The following is a 16,336-nucleotide window of genomic DNA, read 5'->3' on the forward strand; positions in this document are numbered from 1 at the left end:
CAGGAGCCAATCAGTGGGCCCGGCAGACACGATGTGCGCCGGGACCTGCCGATCCCTCGGGAACAGCGGTCTGCCGCTGTAAACAAGGCAGACCGCCGTTCTATGAGCAGGGAAATGTACTAATTTTGTGTTTCTGCTAAGCAGGAACACGGATCTTTACCTTCCCCTAGTCAAAACACCTTCCCCCACAGTTAGTAAACTCTCCCTAGGAACACATTTAACCCTTTGATCGCCCTGTTAACCCCTTCCCAGCCAGTGTCATTAGTACAGTGACAGTGCCTATTTTTTTAGCACTGATCACTGCATTAGTGTCACTGGTCCTCAAAAAGTGTCAGTTAGTGTCCAATTTGTCCGCCGCAATATTACAGCCCCGCTATAAGTCGCTGATCGCTGCCATTACTAGTAAAAAAATAAATAAATAAATAAAAATATCTCATAGTTTGTAGACGCTATAACTTTTGCGCAAATCAACATGCGCTTATTGGGATTTTTTTTTACCAAAGCTATTTAGCAGAATACATGTTGGCCTAAATTGATGAAGAAATTTTCTCTGAAATCTAATGGTCAACTTCTGGCGCTGGTGGATTCCTTCTCCGGCTCGCCGATCGTATGGTTACCAGTTTAGAGTTACAGAGGTCTTTTGATAGAATTATTGATCTCACTCTAATGAGCCCGACGATACCTCACATGTGTGATTTGAACACTGTTTACATTTGCGGGGAGCAACTTAAAGTGGAGTTCCACCCACTTTCACAACTCTTCAGCATCCCTCACTAAACTGTGCACTGTAAACAAATTGGATATTTTTTTTTTCTCAGCACCTACTGTATATCTGCTGTATTCATTTTTCACTTCCTCCTCCCTGGCCGCGGCCCATCGCATCATTTCCTGTTTGCAATGCCTTCTGGGAAGGGGCGGCAACTTCCTCTGAAACTGCCGTTGCTATGGGAACCTGACCTGAAACCTATTACACTGCTTGTGCCACACTGAGCATGTGCGAGATCTACAAGGATGAGATCCAGGAAGAAATGCAGTCTGGCTTCAGATGCCCACACTTATGATGGCCACGGCCTGCTGTAAGTTTATAAAATAACAAACTACTGCTATAAACTAACAAAACAGACCTTAGTTTACAGACTAACTTTACTAGAACACATTAAGCTTGTGTATTATAGGGGTATTTTTATTTAAAAAGTATAATTTCGGCCGGAACACCACTTTAAGTATGCAATTTCTTTGGTGCACAAGCACACGCGGACGGTGGCGCTCTAAACATTTTTTTTTTCTTATTCATTTTTTTTCTTATTTTTACCTTGTTCCTTTAGAGAAAAAAAAAATCTGATGATTTTTATTGCTGTCACAAGGAATGTAAACATCCCTTGTGACAGTTAGGGCTCATGCACACAGAACATTTTTACAGCTGCTGTTAGGGGCAGTTGACGTTTTTTTTTTTAACTACCTCTAAAAGCCCCTCCATGTTAGCCTATGTGCCCATGCACACATAAACTGTCAGAGGCGTTTGGAGGCATAAGTGTTTAGGGGCAGTAAAAAAAAATTAATTAAAAAAAAAAAAAAGCCAGCCTGTGCTTCCAGGTGCAGTAAAAACAAGCTGTAAAAACGAGAAAAAAAAACGCCAAAAAATGCGTCAAGCCAAGTTTAGCGTTTTTAGGCTTTTTTTTACATTATAGAATGTTTTTAATAAAAAACACTAATGCTGGATGTAAAAACGCGGCTAAACGCGTTTTTTAAAACGTCCTGGGTGCATGAGCCCTACTAGGCACCCTTTATGAGTAAAGTGACTCTTTATGGAGGGATCAGGGGTCTTTTGGTCCATTAACCCCTTGCAGCTCGTAGGATGTCCATGGACCTCCTCGGGTTGCAGTGGTTATACCGGGATGATGCCTGATCCTGCACCTGCAGGCATCATCCCGGTATGAATATTTTCAGCCAGCGATTCCCTTTCCAGCAGAAGTGATTTGAGTGACTCGATCACTTCTCGGGTGGCGGAAGGGGGTACCACCCCCTTACCACCGCCACCTTTCCCGCCTCTGCTATCCAATCTTGGAGCCCGGGATCAATGCAACTGGCGGCAGCGGCTGAACAGCACAGAGAGAGAGAGGAACTGACGTTGTTCCTCCCTCTCTGTGACCCTGTTAGAAAGCAGCTGATCATTTGAGGACAGAGGAGAGAGTTGGGGTCTAATAGACCCCAGATCTCTCCATAAAGAGGACCTGTCATGGCCCATGCTGTCACAAGGGGTGTTGTTTATCCTTTGTGATAGCAATAAAATAAATACAAAAAAAAAAAAAAAAAAAAAAAAGGTTTTGTATAAAATAAATAATTTTTTTTTTTTTTTAAAGCACCCCCATGCTTACGCGCAAATGGGAACGCATACGTTACTCCCGTACGCATATGTAAACGGTGATCGCACCACGCGAGAGGTTTTGTTGCGAACGTCAAAGTAAGAACAATTATTCTACCGCCAGACCTCCTGTGTAACTCTAAACTCATAACCTGTAAAGGCTTTTAAAGCGTCACCTATGGAGAATTTTTAAGTGCCGTAGTTTGTCGCCATTCCACAGGAAGGAGCAATATTAAAGCGTAACATGTTAGATATCTATTTACTCTGCGCCACATCATCTTTTATATTTGATTAAAAAAGAAATTGAGGTTTTATATTGTGTTTGTGCGCAATAAAATGAATTAAATTACCTTTTTTCTCCAAAAATTGCATTTGAAAACTGCTGCACAAATACCGTGCGACATAAAAAATTGCAACACCCATCATTTTATTCTATGGGGTCCTGCTAAAAAAAAAAATATATACATATAATGTTTGGGGGTTCTAAATAATTTTCTAGCAAAAAAATATTTTTACATGTAGGGAGAGAAGTGTTAGAATTGGCCCGGATGTGGTTAACCATTTCAGCTCTGGAAGATTTTACCCCCTTCACAACCAGGCCATTTTTTTGCTATTCAGCACGGCGTAACTTTTTGGCGATTGCGTTTTCATGCAACGCTGTAACCAAATGAAATTCATATCATTTTTTTTTTTTTTTTTTTACACAAATAGCTTTCTTTTGGTGGTGTTTGATTATTATCTTTGGCAATATGAACGAAAAAATACAGAAAAATTTCAATAAATTTTTTACTTTATTCTAGAAAACATATCCAATAAAAAAAAAATGTCTTCATAAATTTTGGCCATAATGTATTCTGCTACGTTTTTGATTTTAAAAAAATCCCACTAAGTGTATATTGATTGGTTTGCAAGTTATAGTGTCAACAAACTATGGGATATATAATGGAATTTTTTTATTTTATACTACTAATGGTGGTGATCAATGACTATTATAAAAGAACTATGATAGTGCGGCGGACAATCTGATACTAACTGACGCTGGGGGGGGGGGGACTGACCAACTGCCACTGACATCACCAGTGATATGATTACAGTGGTCAGTGATAATACTCTACACTGTCACTGTACTAATGACAATGGCTGGGAAGGGGTTAACATCCAGGGCGATCAAGGGGTTAAATATGTGCCTAACTATATGTAATGTGTGTACAGTGTGCTGCTTTTACTAACTGATCTCTAAGTTTCTCATCCCTGCGTAGGGGCTGGTTTACTAAAGGCAAAGAACATGTGCACTTTGCAAAGTACAGTTGCTCCAGAGCTTAGTAATGAGCAGAAGATCTGCTGACATCCCTTATCCAATCAAGTGCAAGCAAAAATGCATTTTTATTTTTTTTTCCCTTTCACATGATTGGGTATTCTTTGCAAAGTGAAGATTTACCTAATTTATTAAGCTCTGGAGCAACTGCGCTTGCACAGTGCACAGTCTATTTGCCTTTAGTAAATCAACCCTTCAGATCGTTCCCTCTGTACAGAGCTCTGTGCTACGAATGTACATGGCCAATCAGCAGGTCCTGGCCATTAATCATTGGCTGGGACTGCTGACAGGCTCTCGCTGTGTACAATCACAGCGGGAGCCGAGCGCGGGGGGGGGTTCGTGCATGCCCTAAACCGGAAGTGAGCAACAACATGCGGGTACATTGCTTTGTTTACAGCGGCTACTCGCCTACGGTGCAGTGCTTAGCGGGCGGTTGCTAAGTGGTTAACATTAGCAAACATTTTGTAAAATTAATTCAATAGGTGCAAAAAATAAAAATACCCCATTGGCCCCATGGGAACGCGCATCCAAAATGCATCTACTGCATTTTTTGGTGAATTTCTAGTGCGTTTTTGGAGAGGTTTTGTGCTTAAAGCGGAGTACCACCCAAAAGTGGAACTTCCGCTTTAAGTACTTCTCGCCCCCTGACATGCCACATTTGGCATGTCACTTTTTTTTTGGGGGGGGGGGGGGGAGAGTGTGTACCCTCTTTTTAGAGGGACTTCCTGTCCCACTTCCTCCTTCCGGTTCTCGACCGCCTAGGCGACTCTTCCTCTTGCCCTAGGCAGCCCCTCCCTGCCAGTGATTTTCTGGGACACAACACGGGTCCCAGAAGAGGGCAGCACAGTGGTGTAGTGGGTAGCACTTTCACCTAGCAGCAATAGGGTTGCTGGTTCAAATCCTAACCACGACACTACCTGCCTGGAGTTTGCATGTTCTCCCTGTGCCTGCGTGGGTTTCCTCCGGGGACTCCGGTTTCCTCCCACACTCCAAAGACATGCTGGTAGGTTAATTAGATCCTGTCGAGAAAATTGGCCCAATATGTGCATGTTGTATGTGTATGTAAGCGTGTCAGGACACCATGGGGCAAAGAACCGCGCTATACCGCAGATGGACACCGGCGGCAAAAAGCGCCCTGAGGCGATTCAGTTCACATAGGTATCGCTATACAAGTCACTCATTCATTGGCTGGCTAACAGCAGAGTGCAGCGCGACTCACGCCTGCGCAGTGCGCGCCTGGCCGTGAAGACGTAAGCTGTCACGGCCAGGTGCCCACAGTATCAATGGAGGCACCGAGAAGAAGAGGGGGAGAGGAGCGAGGCTCCGGGTGTCGCTTCGCTGGACCGTGGGACAGGTAAGTGTCGGTTTACTAAAAGTTAGCAGCTATGCATTTTGTAGCTGCTGACTACAAAAAACTAAAAAAAAAACTAAAAAAACGTGTGGAACTCCGCTTTAATAACTTTCTCCCACAAAAAAAAAAATGCATGAAGCTACCAAATCGCATGATTACACAGCAGCATGCCCTAAACCGGAAGTGAGCAACAACATATGGGTACATTGCTTTGCCTACAGCGACTACTCGCCTACGGTGCAGTACTTAGCGGGCGGTTGCTAAGTGGTTAATCAATATTCTTGAAAACATTTTGTAAAATTCATTCAATAGGTGCAAAAAATAAAAAAAATACCCCCATTGGCCCCGTGGGAACGCGCATCCAAAATGCATCTACTGCATTTTTTGGTGAATTTCTAGTGCGTTTTTGGAGAGGTTTTATGCTTAAAGCGGAGTTCCACCCAAACTAAAAAAAACTAAACTAAAAAAAGTGTGGAACTCCGCTTTAATAACTTTCTCCCACAAAAAAAAATGCATGAAGTTACCAAATCGCATGATTAAACACCAGCACTACTGTGAAGCCAGGTGATATGAGAACTCACAGAGGTGAACTGGATATTGATGGGGTCTTCACACGACACGCTCTTCTGTATATCGTGCAGCTGCTTCACGTGTTGGGTGGTGCCGGCACTCATCACTTCCTCAAAATGGAAAGTACCCGGGTGCTTCTTGTCCAAGACGATCGCAATGCGAAAATCTGGAAGTCTGCCGAACAAAAAAAAAAGATAATTGAAAGATAACCACAGGTGTCTAATTTCCTAATGTCTTAAGTACGACAACCAAGAACCTCCTATATAGAACTGTCCACACCACAAACTGAGATGTCTGATAGAAGCAATTAGAAGTAGAACTAAAAGGTCAAATTAAAAACCCCATACTGTATATTCAATACCGACTTCAATACCGGGCACCTCCCCCCTTCCTGCCCAGGACAATACTCAGCTTTTAGCGCTGTCACTCTTTAAATGACAATTACGCGGTCGACCATGCAACACTGTATCCAAACTAAGGCTCGATTCACACCTATGCATGTTGCTTTTGAGCGTTTTTGGAGGTTTTTTTTTCATGCTTGCCACGTTTTTGAGCAGCGTTTTTGCGGCGTTTTTGCCGCGATTTGCATTTTGCGTTTTTTTTTTTTTTTTTACAGTTTTTTTTTACAGTCTGAAAAAAAAAATTAAAAAAAAATTAAAAAAAAAAAAAAAAAAAAAACGGCAAAAACGCATCAAAAACGCTGCAAAAACGGTGCACTTGCGTTTTTGATGCTTGTCCATTGAATTCTATTACATGCAAAACGCTGCATTTTGCATGAAAAAAAGTCCCTGACCCTTTCCAAAAATGCAGAGAAACAAAAAGGCATTGATGTGAACATGTTCCATAGGAACCCATGTTAAAAAATTCCCGTGCATTTCTGCAAAATGCAAAATGCATCAAAAAACGCGCTAGTGTGAATGGAACCTTAATGTTTAACATTTTCTTCCCACAAATAGAGCTTTCTTTTGGTGGTATTTGATCACCTCTGCGGTTTTTATTTTTTGCCCTATAAACAAAAAAAGAGCGACAATTTTGGGGGGGGGGGGGTGGAAATTTTTTTTTTTACTCTGGTATAAAACATATCCAATAAAAAAAAATAAAATTTAGGCCAATATGTATTCTGCTACATGTTTCTGGTAAAATCCCAATAAGTGTACAGTCAGGTCCATAAATATTGGGACATTGACACAATTCTAATCTTTTTGGCTCTATACACCACCACAATGGATTTGAAATGAAACAAACAAGTTGCGCTTTACCTGAAGACTTTCAGCTTTAATTTGAGGGTATTTACATCCAAATCAGGTGAACGGTGTAGAAATTACAACAGTTTGTATATGTGCCTCCCATTTTTTAATGGACCAAAAGTAATGGGACAATTGGCTGCTCAGCTGTTCCATGGCCAGGTGTGTCTTATTCCCTCATTATCTCATTTACAAGGAGCAGAAAAAGGGTCCAGAGTTCATTTCAAGTGTGCTATTTGCATTTGGAATCTGTTGCTGTCAACTCTCAATATGAGATCAAAAGAGCTGTCACTATCAGACAAAACAAATCTATCAGAGAGATAGCAAAAACATTAGGTGAGGCCAAATCAACTGTTTGGAACATCCTTAAAAATAAAGAACGCACCGGTGAGCTCAGCAACACCAAAAGACCCGGAAGACCACGGAAAACAACTGTGGTGGATGACCGAAGAATTCTTTCCCTGGTGAAGAAAACACCCTTCACAACAGTTGGCCAGATCAAGAACACTCTCCAGGAGGTAGGTGTATGTGTGTCAAAGTCAACAATCAAGAGAAGACTTCACCAGAGTGAATACAGAGGGTTCACCACAAGATGTAAACCATTGGTGAGCCTCAAAACCAGGAAGGCCAGAGTTTGCCAAACATCTAAAAAAGCCTTCATAGTTCTGGAACAACATCCAATGGACAGATGAGACCAAGATCAACTTGTACCAGAGTGATGGAAGAGAAGAGTATGGAGAAGGAAAGGAACTGCTCATGATCCAAAGCATACCACCTCATCAGTGAAGCATGGTGGTGGTAGTGTCATGGCGTGGGCATGTATGGCTGCCAATGGAACTGGTTCTCTTGTATTTATTGATGATGTGACTGATGACAAAAGCAGCAGGATGAATTCCGAAGTGTTTCGGGCAATATTATCTGCTCATATTCAGCAAAATGTTTCAGAACTCATTGGACGGCGCTTCACAGTGCAGATGGACAAACGCCCGAAGCATACTGCGAAAGCAGCCAAAGAGTTTTTTAAGGGAAAGAAGTGGAATGTTATGCAATGGCCAAGTCAATCACCTGACCTGAATCCGATTGAGCATGCATTTCACTTGCTGAAGACAAAACTGAAGGGAAAATGCCTCAAGAACAAGCAGGAACTGAAGACAGTTGCAGTAGAGGCCTGGCAGAGCATTACCAGGGATGAAACCCAGCGTCTGGTGATGTCTATGCGTTCCAGACTTCAGGCTGTAATTGACTGCAAAGGATTTGCAACCAAGTATTAAAAAGTGAAAGTTTGATGGATGATTGTTAATCTGTCCCATTACTTTTGGTCCCTTAAAAAGTGGGAGGCACATATACAAACTGTTGTAATTCCTACACCGTTCACCTGATTTGGATGTAAATACCCTCAAATTAAAGCTGAAAGTCTGCAGTTAAAGCACATCTTGTTCGTTTCATTTCAAATCCATTGTGGTGGTGTATAGAGCCAAAAAAATAATTGGAATTGTGTCGATGTCCCAATATTTATGGACCTGACTGTATATTGATTGGTTTATGCAAACATTATAGCGTCTACAAACTATGGAATATACCTATGGATTTTTTTTTTTTTTAATACTAGTAATGGTGGCGATCAGCGACTTATAGCGGGACTGCGATATTGTGGCAGACAATTGGACACTGACACCTTGTGGCAACCAGTAACACTAATACAGTGATCAGTGCTAAAAATATGCACTAATGCTGTGAAGGCTGGGAAGGGGTTAAACATCTAAGGCCATCAAACGGTTAAATGTGTGCCTAGCCAGTGTTTGTGTGTTAACGTGTGCTGCTTTTACTAACAGAAGAGATGGGTTCTAGCCCCTGCTTTGCAGGAAGACAGAATTCGTCCCTTCCCCCAGTCAGAACGGAGGTCTACCTTGTTTACATAATTAGATCTCTGTTCTGTGTGGTTTACCGGCGATCAGCGGGATCCGGAGGACACAGAGTGCCCGGCACCTGCACATCGGCTTCTGCTGTGAATGATCACAGCAATAGCGGCCCACCGGGGGCACGCGCCCCCTGCAGGCGGAAGTGCAGGCTCACATATATATGCATGATCCTGTGTAGAGCTGCCACCCTGTAGGAGTAAAACCGCTAAAGGGCGGTCACCAAGTGGTTAACATTGCAGTTTATGGCGCTCGTGTCTCAAGGAAGATGCAGAAAAAACATTTTTTACTGTTGCCATGACTTGAGTCACAGCAATTAAGACCGCACCCATTAAAATCAACGTGTTTTGACTTGAAAAGGTCGCAGCAGTGTGGACCAGGGCTAAAGGCTAACTTCACATTTGGAACATGTTACACAAGTATTTAGGGTGTAATGTGTAACATGCTCCAACAACCCCCCACCCCATCCACTGATTGCAGTGCAGGGTTCTGGGAAAAAAATAACAAATGCACATTTTCCCGACAGGTGAACTTATCCTTTAAGCCCAGGTTCACACTGACTGCGGGAATGAAATCGGGCGAGTTCAACTGAACTCGCCCGATTTCATTCCCGCATGCCAGTCCTGACTTCGGGGGGGGGGGGGGGGGGGGGGCGATTTCAGAGACATCTGTTTCTGCACAGATGTCAATGGAAATCACACCCCCAAATCAACAAAAATAGTACAGAAACATGGCATTTGCAACACCGCACCAATTCGGACACTGCCATTGCCGGCAATTGCCGCCGATTTGGCATGCGATTTGACATGTCAAATCGCATCTATTAACCACTTACGGACCTCCGCACGCCGATATACGTCCTAACATTGAAGAGAAATATCGTTGTTATGGCAGCAGCTAGCTCTTCTTTGGCCAGCGGTCCACTTTCCGATAAGAGTGGTCTCTGCGGCGGATTCGTCACGAGATCACTTTTATCGCCCCCCCCCCCCCCCCCGCCGCGCTCTGGTGCCCTCTGGAGCCGTCGGCAGCGGCGGAGTCGATCGGATGTTGCTCTTTGCTGGGTATGGAGACAAGTGAAGGGAAGATGGCCCCCAGCCGTCTCCATAGCATTGCAGGGCGGAAGCGACTTTAAAACGTCACTTCCGCCCATAGCTCTTAAAAGGGACATTTTTTTAAATTTTTTTTTTTTAAATGACAACATTTTTTTATTGCATTTTAGTGTAAGTATGAGATCTGAGGTCTTTTTGACCCCAGATCTCATATTTAGGAGCTCCTGTCATGCTTTTTTTCTATTACAAAGGATGTTTACATTCCTTGTAATAGGAATAAACGTGATGGAATTTTTTTTTTTTTTTTTAAAAGAACAGTGTAAAAATAAAAGGTAAAATAAATAAGAAAAAAAAAATTTTTTAAACGTGCCCGGTCCCACTGAGCTCGCATGCAGAAACTAATGCATCCGTGAGTAGCGACCGCATATAAAAACGGTGTTTTAACCACTTGCTTACTGGGCACTTAAACCCCCCTCCTGTCCAGACCAATTTTCAGCTTTCAGTGCTGTCGCACTTTGAATGACAATTGCGCGGTCATACAACACGGTACCCAAATGAAATTTTTATCATTTTTTTCCCACAAATAGAGCTTTCTTTTGATGGTATTTGATCACCTCTACGGTTTTTATTTTTTGTTAAAAAAATTGAAAAAGACAGAATTTAAAAAAAAAAATTATATTTTTTTTTATATTTTGTTATCAATTTTTGCAAACAGTTAATTTTTCTCCTTCGTTGATGTACACTGATGAGACGGCACTGATGGGCACCGATAGGTGGCAGTGATGGGCACTGATGGGTGGCGGTTATGGGCACTGATGGGTGCAGTGTTGGGCACTGATTGGGCACTGATTGATGGCAGCACTGCTAGGTGGCACTAATAGGTGGCACTTGTGGGCATTGATAGGTGGCACTTGTGGGCTTTAATAGGTGGCACTTGTGGGCACTGTGGGCACTGGCAGATGGCACTTGGAGGCACAGATGAGGCATCTGTGCCTCCTTCCTCTTCGGGACCGATGTCCCTTTGACATAAGCCGGTGATCGGTGATCGGCTTTTTTTTAAAAAATTGGCAGTATTTTTTTGTTTATAACGCAAAAAATAAAAATCGCAGAGGTGATCAAATACCACAAAAAGAAAGCTCCATTCGTGGGAAAAAAAGGACGTCAATTTGGTTTGGGTACAACGTCGCACGATCGCACAATTGTCAGTAAAAGTGCCGCATCGCAAAAAATGCTCTGGTCATTATGTGGTTAAGTGGCGCTTTTTGCCCACTAGGGGGTGGCGCTTTTAACCCCCGCTAACGGCCGAAGTAAGGGTTAAAAGCGCCCGTGTTGTGCTTTTATTTCAATGGGCAGGGCGTATACAGTGCTCCCAAACCGCCCCAAAGATGCTGCTTGCAGGACTTTTGCTAACGTCCCGCAAGCGCACCGCCCCAGTGTGAAAGCACTCGGGCTTTCACATTTGGGGCAGCATGGGAGGCAGTTTTTAGGTGCTTTACAGTCGCTATTTCTAGTGCTAAAATGCCTGAAAACGGCCTCAGTGTGAAAGGGGTCTAATATCTGTGAAATTAATAAAAAAAGGAATTCATATATTCAACACGATCATTACATTATACTCCTATAGCTACCAGAATACAGCAGCATAAGGGTGCATTCACACCTGCGAACATACCCACACTCCGGTAAGAATGCGGGAGGCAGCCCCATTAAAAGCAGTGGGACGTTGCCGCAGGTAATTGTGGTCACTCCCGTGTAATCACTCATGCAGTGATCGGCCCCGGACGCAGGCAGTGTGCACTCAGAACGTATGTGATTGTAGCATGAGTGATTACATTTGAACGGCCACGATTAGCTGCGGGAGCCGATAGCCTCTTATTGCTTTCAATGGGGCTGCCTCCCCACCCCACTCCACTGGGGTTCTTGCATCTAATCGGAGTGCGGATGCATTTGCAGGTGTGAATGCATCCTAAGCCATATTGGTTCTTTAAATGTCAAAGTATAAGAATGATTTTATCACCTATTTAACCCGCGGCTAAAGCAGGCCATTCAATAGGTTTTTTTTTTTTCTTCATTCGGTGCCAGTTCACACCACAAAAACACACTACAGATCCATTCCGGATGCGTTTCTGCATGCATGTTTTTAATGTGTTCCAGTGTGTTTTTGATGCGTTTCTGGATGCATTGCAGATACTCTAGTGCATGTATGCGTTTTACCACATTCCAGTACAGTCCTGTTCAGGAAAAATGCAGCTTGTTCTACTTTTTTCTGGAACTGGAACGCTCTGAAACTGACCGCACTGGTGTGAACTATGCCATTGAAAACCATATAACTTACTTTCCATGCATTTTTGATGCAGAAAAAAAAAAAACGCACTGGACCACATGTGGTGTGAACTGTCCCTAGCAGATTCCTCCATCCATGCTAAATAGTACAGATGGACAAATCTCCCACTGAGGATACTGTGTGCTGACAACCAGTGCCAAACAATGAATGCAGCTGCTTTTCTGATTGAAGGGCGTTGGGGGGGGGGGAGCTGGTTGGGGTGCCAACAGGACCACCCACTGCCACTTCATCAGATACTGCACAAAATTTGATTAGCGTATAAATCGGCATGGTCAAATGGCAAGCAGCAGCAAGAAACCCATCTAGCTGAGCACACTTACGCCTTGCTTTTGATGCCCCCTGCTGGTGAAGTTTCAATCTCTGGACAAATACTTCTCAAAAGTTCATAATATCTTTGCGTTTTAAAATGGTCAGGAAATATGAGGGCGGAGCAACCGACCTGTGAAGAGAAATAAAAATAGAAATATGATGTAAAGCAAAACTTAAAATGATATACATGGTAAATGTACACATAAGCATACATTTACCATGTAGTAAAGGCTTAAAGGGTAACTCCACTTTCATGGGGAAAAAATAGCAAATGAAAAAAAACAATATAGCGTATACAATTGTTACACAAGTCATAATGTAATTGAATGTTATTAAAAATGACCTTTCCTTTTTAATCTGCAGCTCCATAATATGTAAAATATGGCAACCTGGGCATGTTCCTTACACAGATATAGAAGTATACACAACGCCCCCCAGATACAGTGCATCCGGAAAGTATTCACAGCGCTTCACTTTCTCCACATTTTGTTATGTTACAACCTTATTCCAAAATGGATTAAATTCATTATTTTCCTCAAAATTCTACAAACCATACCCCATAATGACAACGTGAAAGAAGTTTGTCTGAAACCTTTGCAGGATTTATTAAAAATGAAAAACGAAAAAAATCATCCACAGCCTTTGACACTCAAATTTTAGCTCAGGTGCCTCCTGTTTCCACTGATCATCCTTGAGATGTTTCTACAACTTGATTGGAGTCCACCTGCGTTAAATTCAGTTGATTGGACATGATTTGGAAAGGCACACACCTGTCTATATAAGTTCCCACAGTTAACAGTGCATGTCAGAGCACAAACCAAGCCATGAAGTCCAAGGAATTGTCTGTAGACCTCAGAGACAGGATTGTATGGAGGCACAGATCTGGGGAAGGGTACAGAAATATTTCTGCAGCACAGTAGCCTCCATCATTTGTAAATGGAAGAAGTTTGAAACCACCAGGACTCTTCCTAGAGCAGGCCACCTGACCAAACTGAGCAATCAGGGGAGAAGGGCCTTAATTAGGGAGGTGACCAAGAACCTGATGATCACTCTGACAGAGCCCCAGCATTTCTCTGTAGAGAGAGGAGAACCTTCCAGAACAACCATCTCTGCAGCACTCCACCAATCAGGCATTTATGGAAACAAAGCTGATGAAACAAAGGTTGAACTCTTTGGCCTGAATGGCAAGCGTCATGTCTGGAGGAAACCAGGCACCGCTCATCACCTGGCCAATACCATCCCTACAGTGAAGCATGGTGGTGGCAGAATCATGCTGTGGGGGATGATTTTCAGCGGCAGGAACTGGGAGACTAGTCAGGATCGAGGGAAAGATGAATACAGCAATATACAGAGACATCCTTGATGAAAACTTGCTCCAGAGCACTCTGGACCTCAGACTGGGATGAAGGTTCATCTTCCAACAGGACAACAACCCTAAGTACACAGCCAAGATAACAAAGGCGTGGCTACGGGACAACTCTGTGAATGTCCTTGAGTGGCCCAGCCAGAGCCTAGACTTGAACCCGATTGAACATCTCTGGAGAGATCTGAAAATGGATGTGCACCGATGCTCCCCATCCAATCTGATGGAGCCTGAGGGGTCCTGAAAAGAAGAATGGGAGCAACTGCCCAAAAATAGGTGTGCCAAGCTTGTAGCATCATACTCAAAAAGACTTGAGGCTGTAAATGGTGCCAAAAGGGTTTCCACAAAGTATTGAGCAAAGGCTGTGAATACTTACGTACATGTGCTTTTCTTTCTTTTTAATAAATTTGCAAAGATTTCAAGCAAGCTTATTTCATGTTGTCATTATGGGGCATTGTAGAGTTTTGAGGAAAATAATGAATTTAATTCATTTTGGAATAAGGCTTCAACAAAACAAAATATGGAAAAGGTGAAGCGCTGTGAATACTTTCCGGATGCACTGTATGTAATTTTCTGCTTGTGTGATTGGCTCATTGATTTTCCCATAAGTCTGCTCTGAGATACTAGGTCAGATTTTGGGCATCCCCTGCAACAAAAATGAAATTTATGTTGCAGGGGATGGAGAGACACATTTATAGTGTTGGGCTATACTACTACCAGGAGGACTGGACACTGGCAAGCAAAAAAACTGTGATCCCAGGATGCCACCGTTTTTTGTTTTCTTAGTGTCTTAGGGTGGACATATTTTCTTTGATTTTAGTTTTAGTTTTTTTTCTCCATGGACTTCAATCAAAATTCCTCACTCGCTGCTTCAGCTGGTCACTACATGGCAGCTATCTGAATTGGCTTTTCCTCAACCTGACTTTGGAGAGCCATACTTGGACCCACTAGACTGAAAGTGCAAGACTAGCCTGGAAGTGACCTTTTGGGCACTGGGATCCCCTTGTGACTCTTTCCAGACACCAAGTACTGGCAAAAGTTGGCTGCGGAGTGCTTTTCCAGGTCCAATTCCATTGGATGTTGCCCTGTCTCTGGGACTGGGAGCTACCTCATTATTTCCACCGCTGGGTACCTGTCAGGAAAGGCTTGCTGGGACCAACAATTCCTCACAAACGGGTGCGCGCTTACAGGTGCCTGTGCATACGCGCGAATACGTGCCTATGCGCATGTGTGCGCGATTCCCGGCGCCAGGCGCGCTATTTAAACCTTACTGTGACAAGAGGACCCTGCTGTCTGATACTGTCACATACCTGGTCGTTGAGCCCGATATGCAGAGGTAGGCCTCTCTTACATCCCTGACTCGCGGCCCCTGATAGAATAGACAGGAAGCACAGGAGTACAGGACAGCACGAGTACCTGGCAGGATCAACAGCTCGATGGCTGGTCTGAAGCTCCAGATGATGCTGAGACAACTGGAACAGCAGGTGGGATGTAGCAGACAGGAAGCTGAAGCAGGCAAGGCAGGGAGGCACTCACAAGATGCAGCAAGATGGTCCCAGGGATTGGAACACAGGAGGGTCAGACAGTCCGGGTCATACACAGGTGAGCAGTACAGTTGCAGATTCAGGAGAGTCACAGAGCAAGCCGGGTCAACAACAGACTGGTACGGATAAGCCAAGGGATCAGACGAGAGCAAGATTGTAGACAAGCCGGGGTCAGGTGCAGGCAGATGGCAGAGGGTAGTCATAAGGTAAGCCGGATGTCACAGGAACAAGGCAGAAAAAACAGATATCTCTGATAGATCAGACAGCAGGGTCCTCTTGTCACAGTAAGGTTTAAATAGCACGCCTGGCGCCGATAATCGCGCGCTCGCGCACAGGCACCTGTAAGCGTGCACCCATTTGTGAGGAACTGTTGGTCCCAGCAAGCCTTTCCTGACAGTACCTTTCATATTTCCCAATACTGCCAGTTTTACTACTGAAAGGGTTAACACTGAAGACTGAATGTTGAGGGGTATGCCGTGTGTTTTGTTCCTTGCCATTCAGTGTAGAGGAAGCATTGTCCCACAGCTGCTTCTGCTTTTCAAATGGTAATTTTCTACTGCCCATTTGCATAGACCTTGGTCACCTCCAGCCTTCAACCTCTGCTGTGTCTGGTGATGTCTCTTCTTGTTGAGCCACCTGTGATGCTGGACAGCTCCCTGGCTGATCCATTGGATAATCCTGCCTTGTGCCTTGTTTCTGCTGAACCTTGAACTCCTTGCTCATCCCACGAACTTCCTATTTAAGCCATTCCTTTGAACTTCCTGTGTGCCAGATTATTGTGCTCTCTTCGGCATTTACCTCACTCTTGTCACTCCTGCTGCCGTCTGTATCTCTGCTACCACTCATTACCGACATTTGTCTTGTTCCTGGACTACGCTTCTGCTTGATCCCAACCTGTGATCACTTTTTACCGTCCTCTGGCCTGTTTACTGACTACGCTTCTGCTTGACCCCTACCTGCTATATCTGCTAC

At 43.7% G+C, this 16,336-nt stretch overlaps 1 protein-coding gene across 1 annotated transcript in view; it reads right to left on the reverse strand.

Annotated features, from left to right (window-relative positions):
- The window catches only part of LOC141113511 (medium-chain acyl-CoA ligase ACSF2, mitochondrial-like), a 115,603-nt gene that overhangs the window by 50,958 nt on the left and 48,309 nt on the right, over window positions 1-16,336 (reverse strand). Inside the window, exons 5-6 of the mRNA XM_073606672.1 lie at window positions 12,469-12,587; window positions 5,610-5,772 (exon numbers count right to left, since the gene is read on the reverse strand). Of these exons, the coding sequence (XP_073462773.1) occupies window positions 5,610-5,772; window positions 12,469-12,587 (282 nt within the window). The remainder of the gene's footprint in view (window positions 1-5,609; window positions 5,773-12,468; window positions 12,588-16,336) is intronic.

This window comes from Aquarana catesbeiana, linkage group LG12 (assembly GCF_042186555.1).
Source record: "Aquarana catesbeiana isolate 2022-GZ linkage group LG12, ASM4218655v1, whole genome shotgun sequence".
NCBI classification, from domain to species: domain Eukaryota; kingdom Metazoa; phylum Chordata; class Amphibia; order Anura; family Ranidae; genus Aquarana; species Aquarana catesbeiana.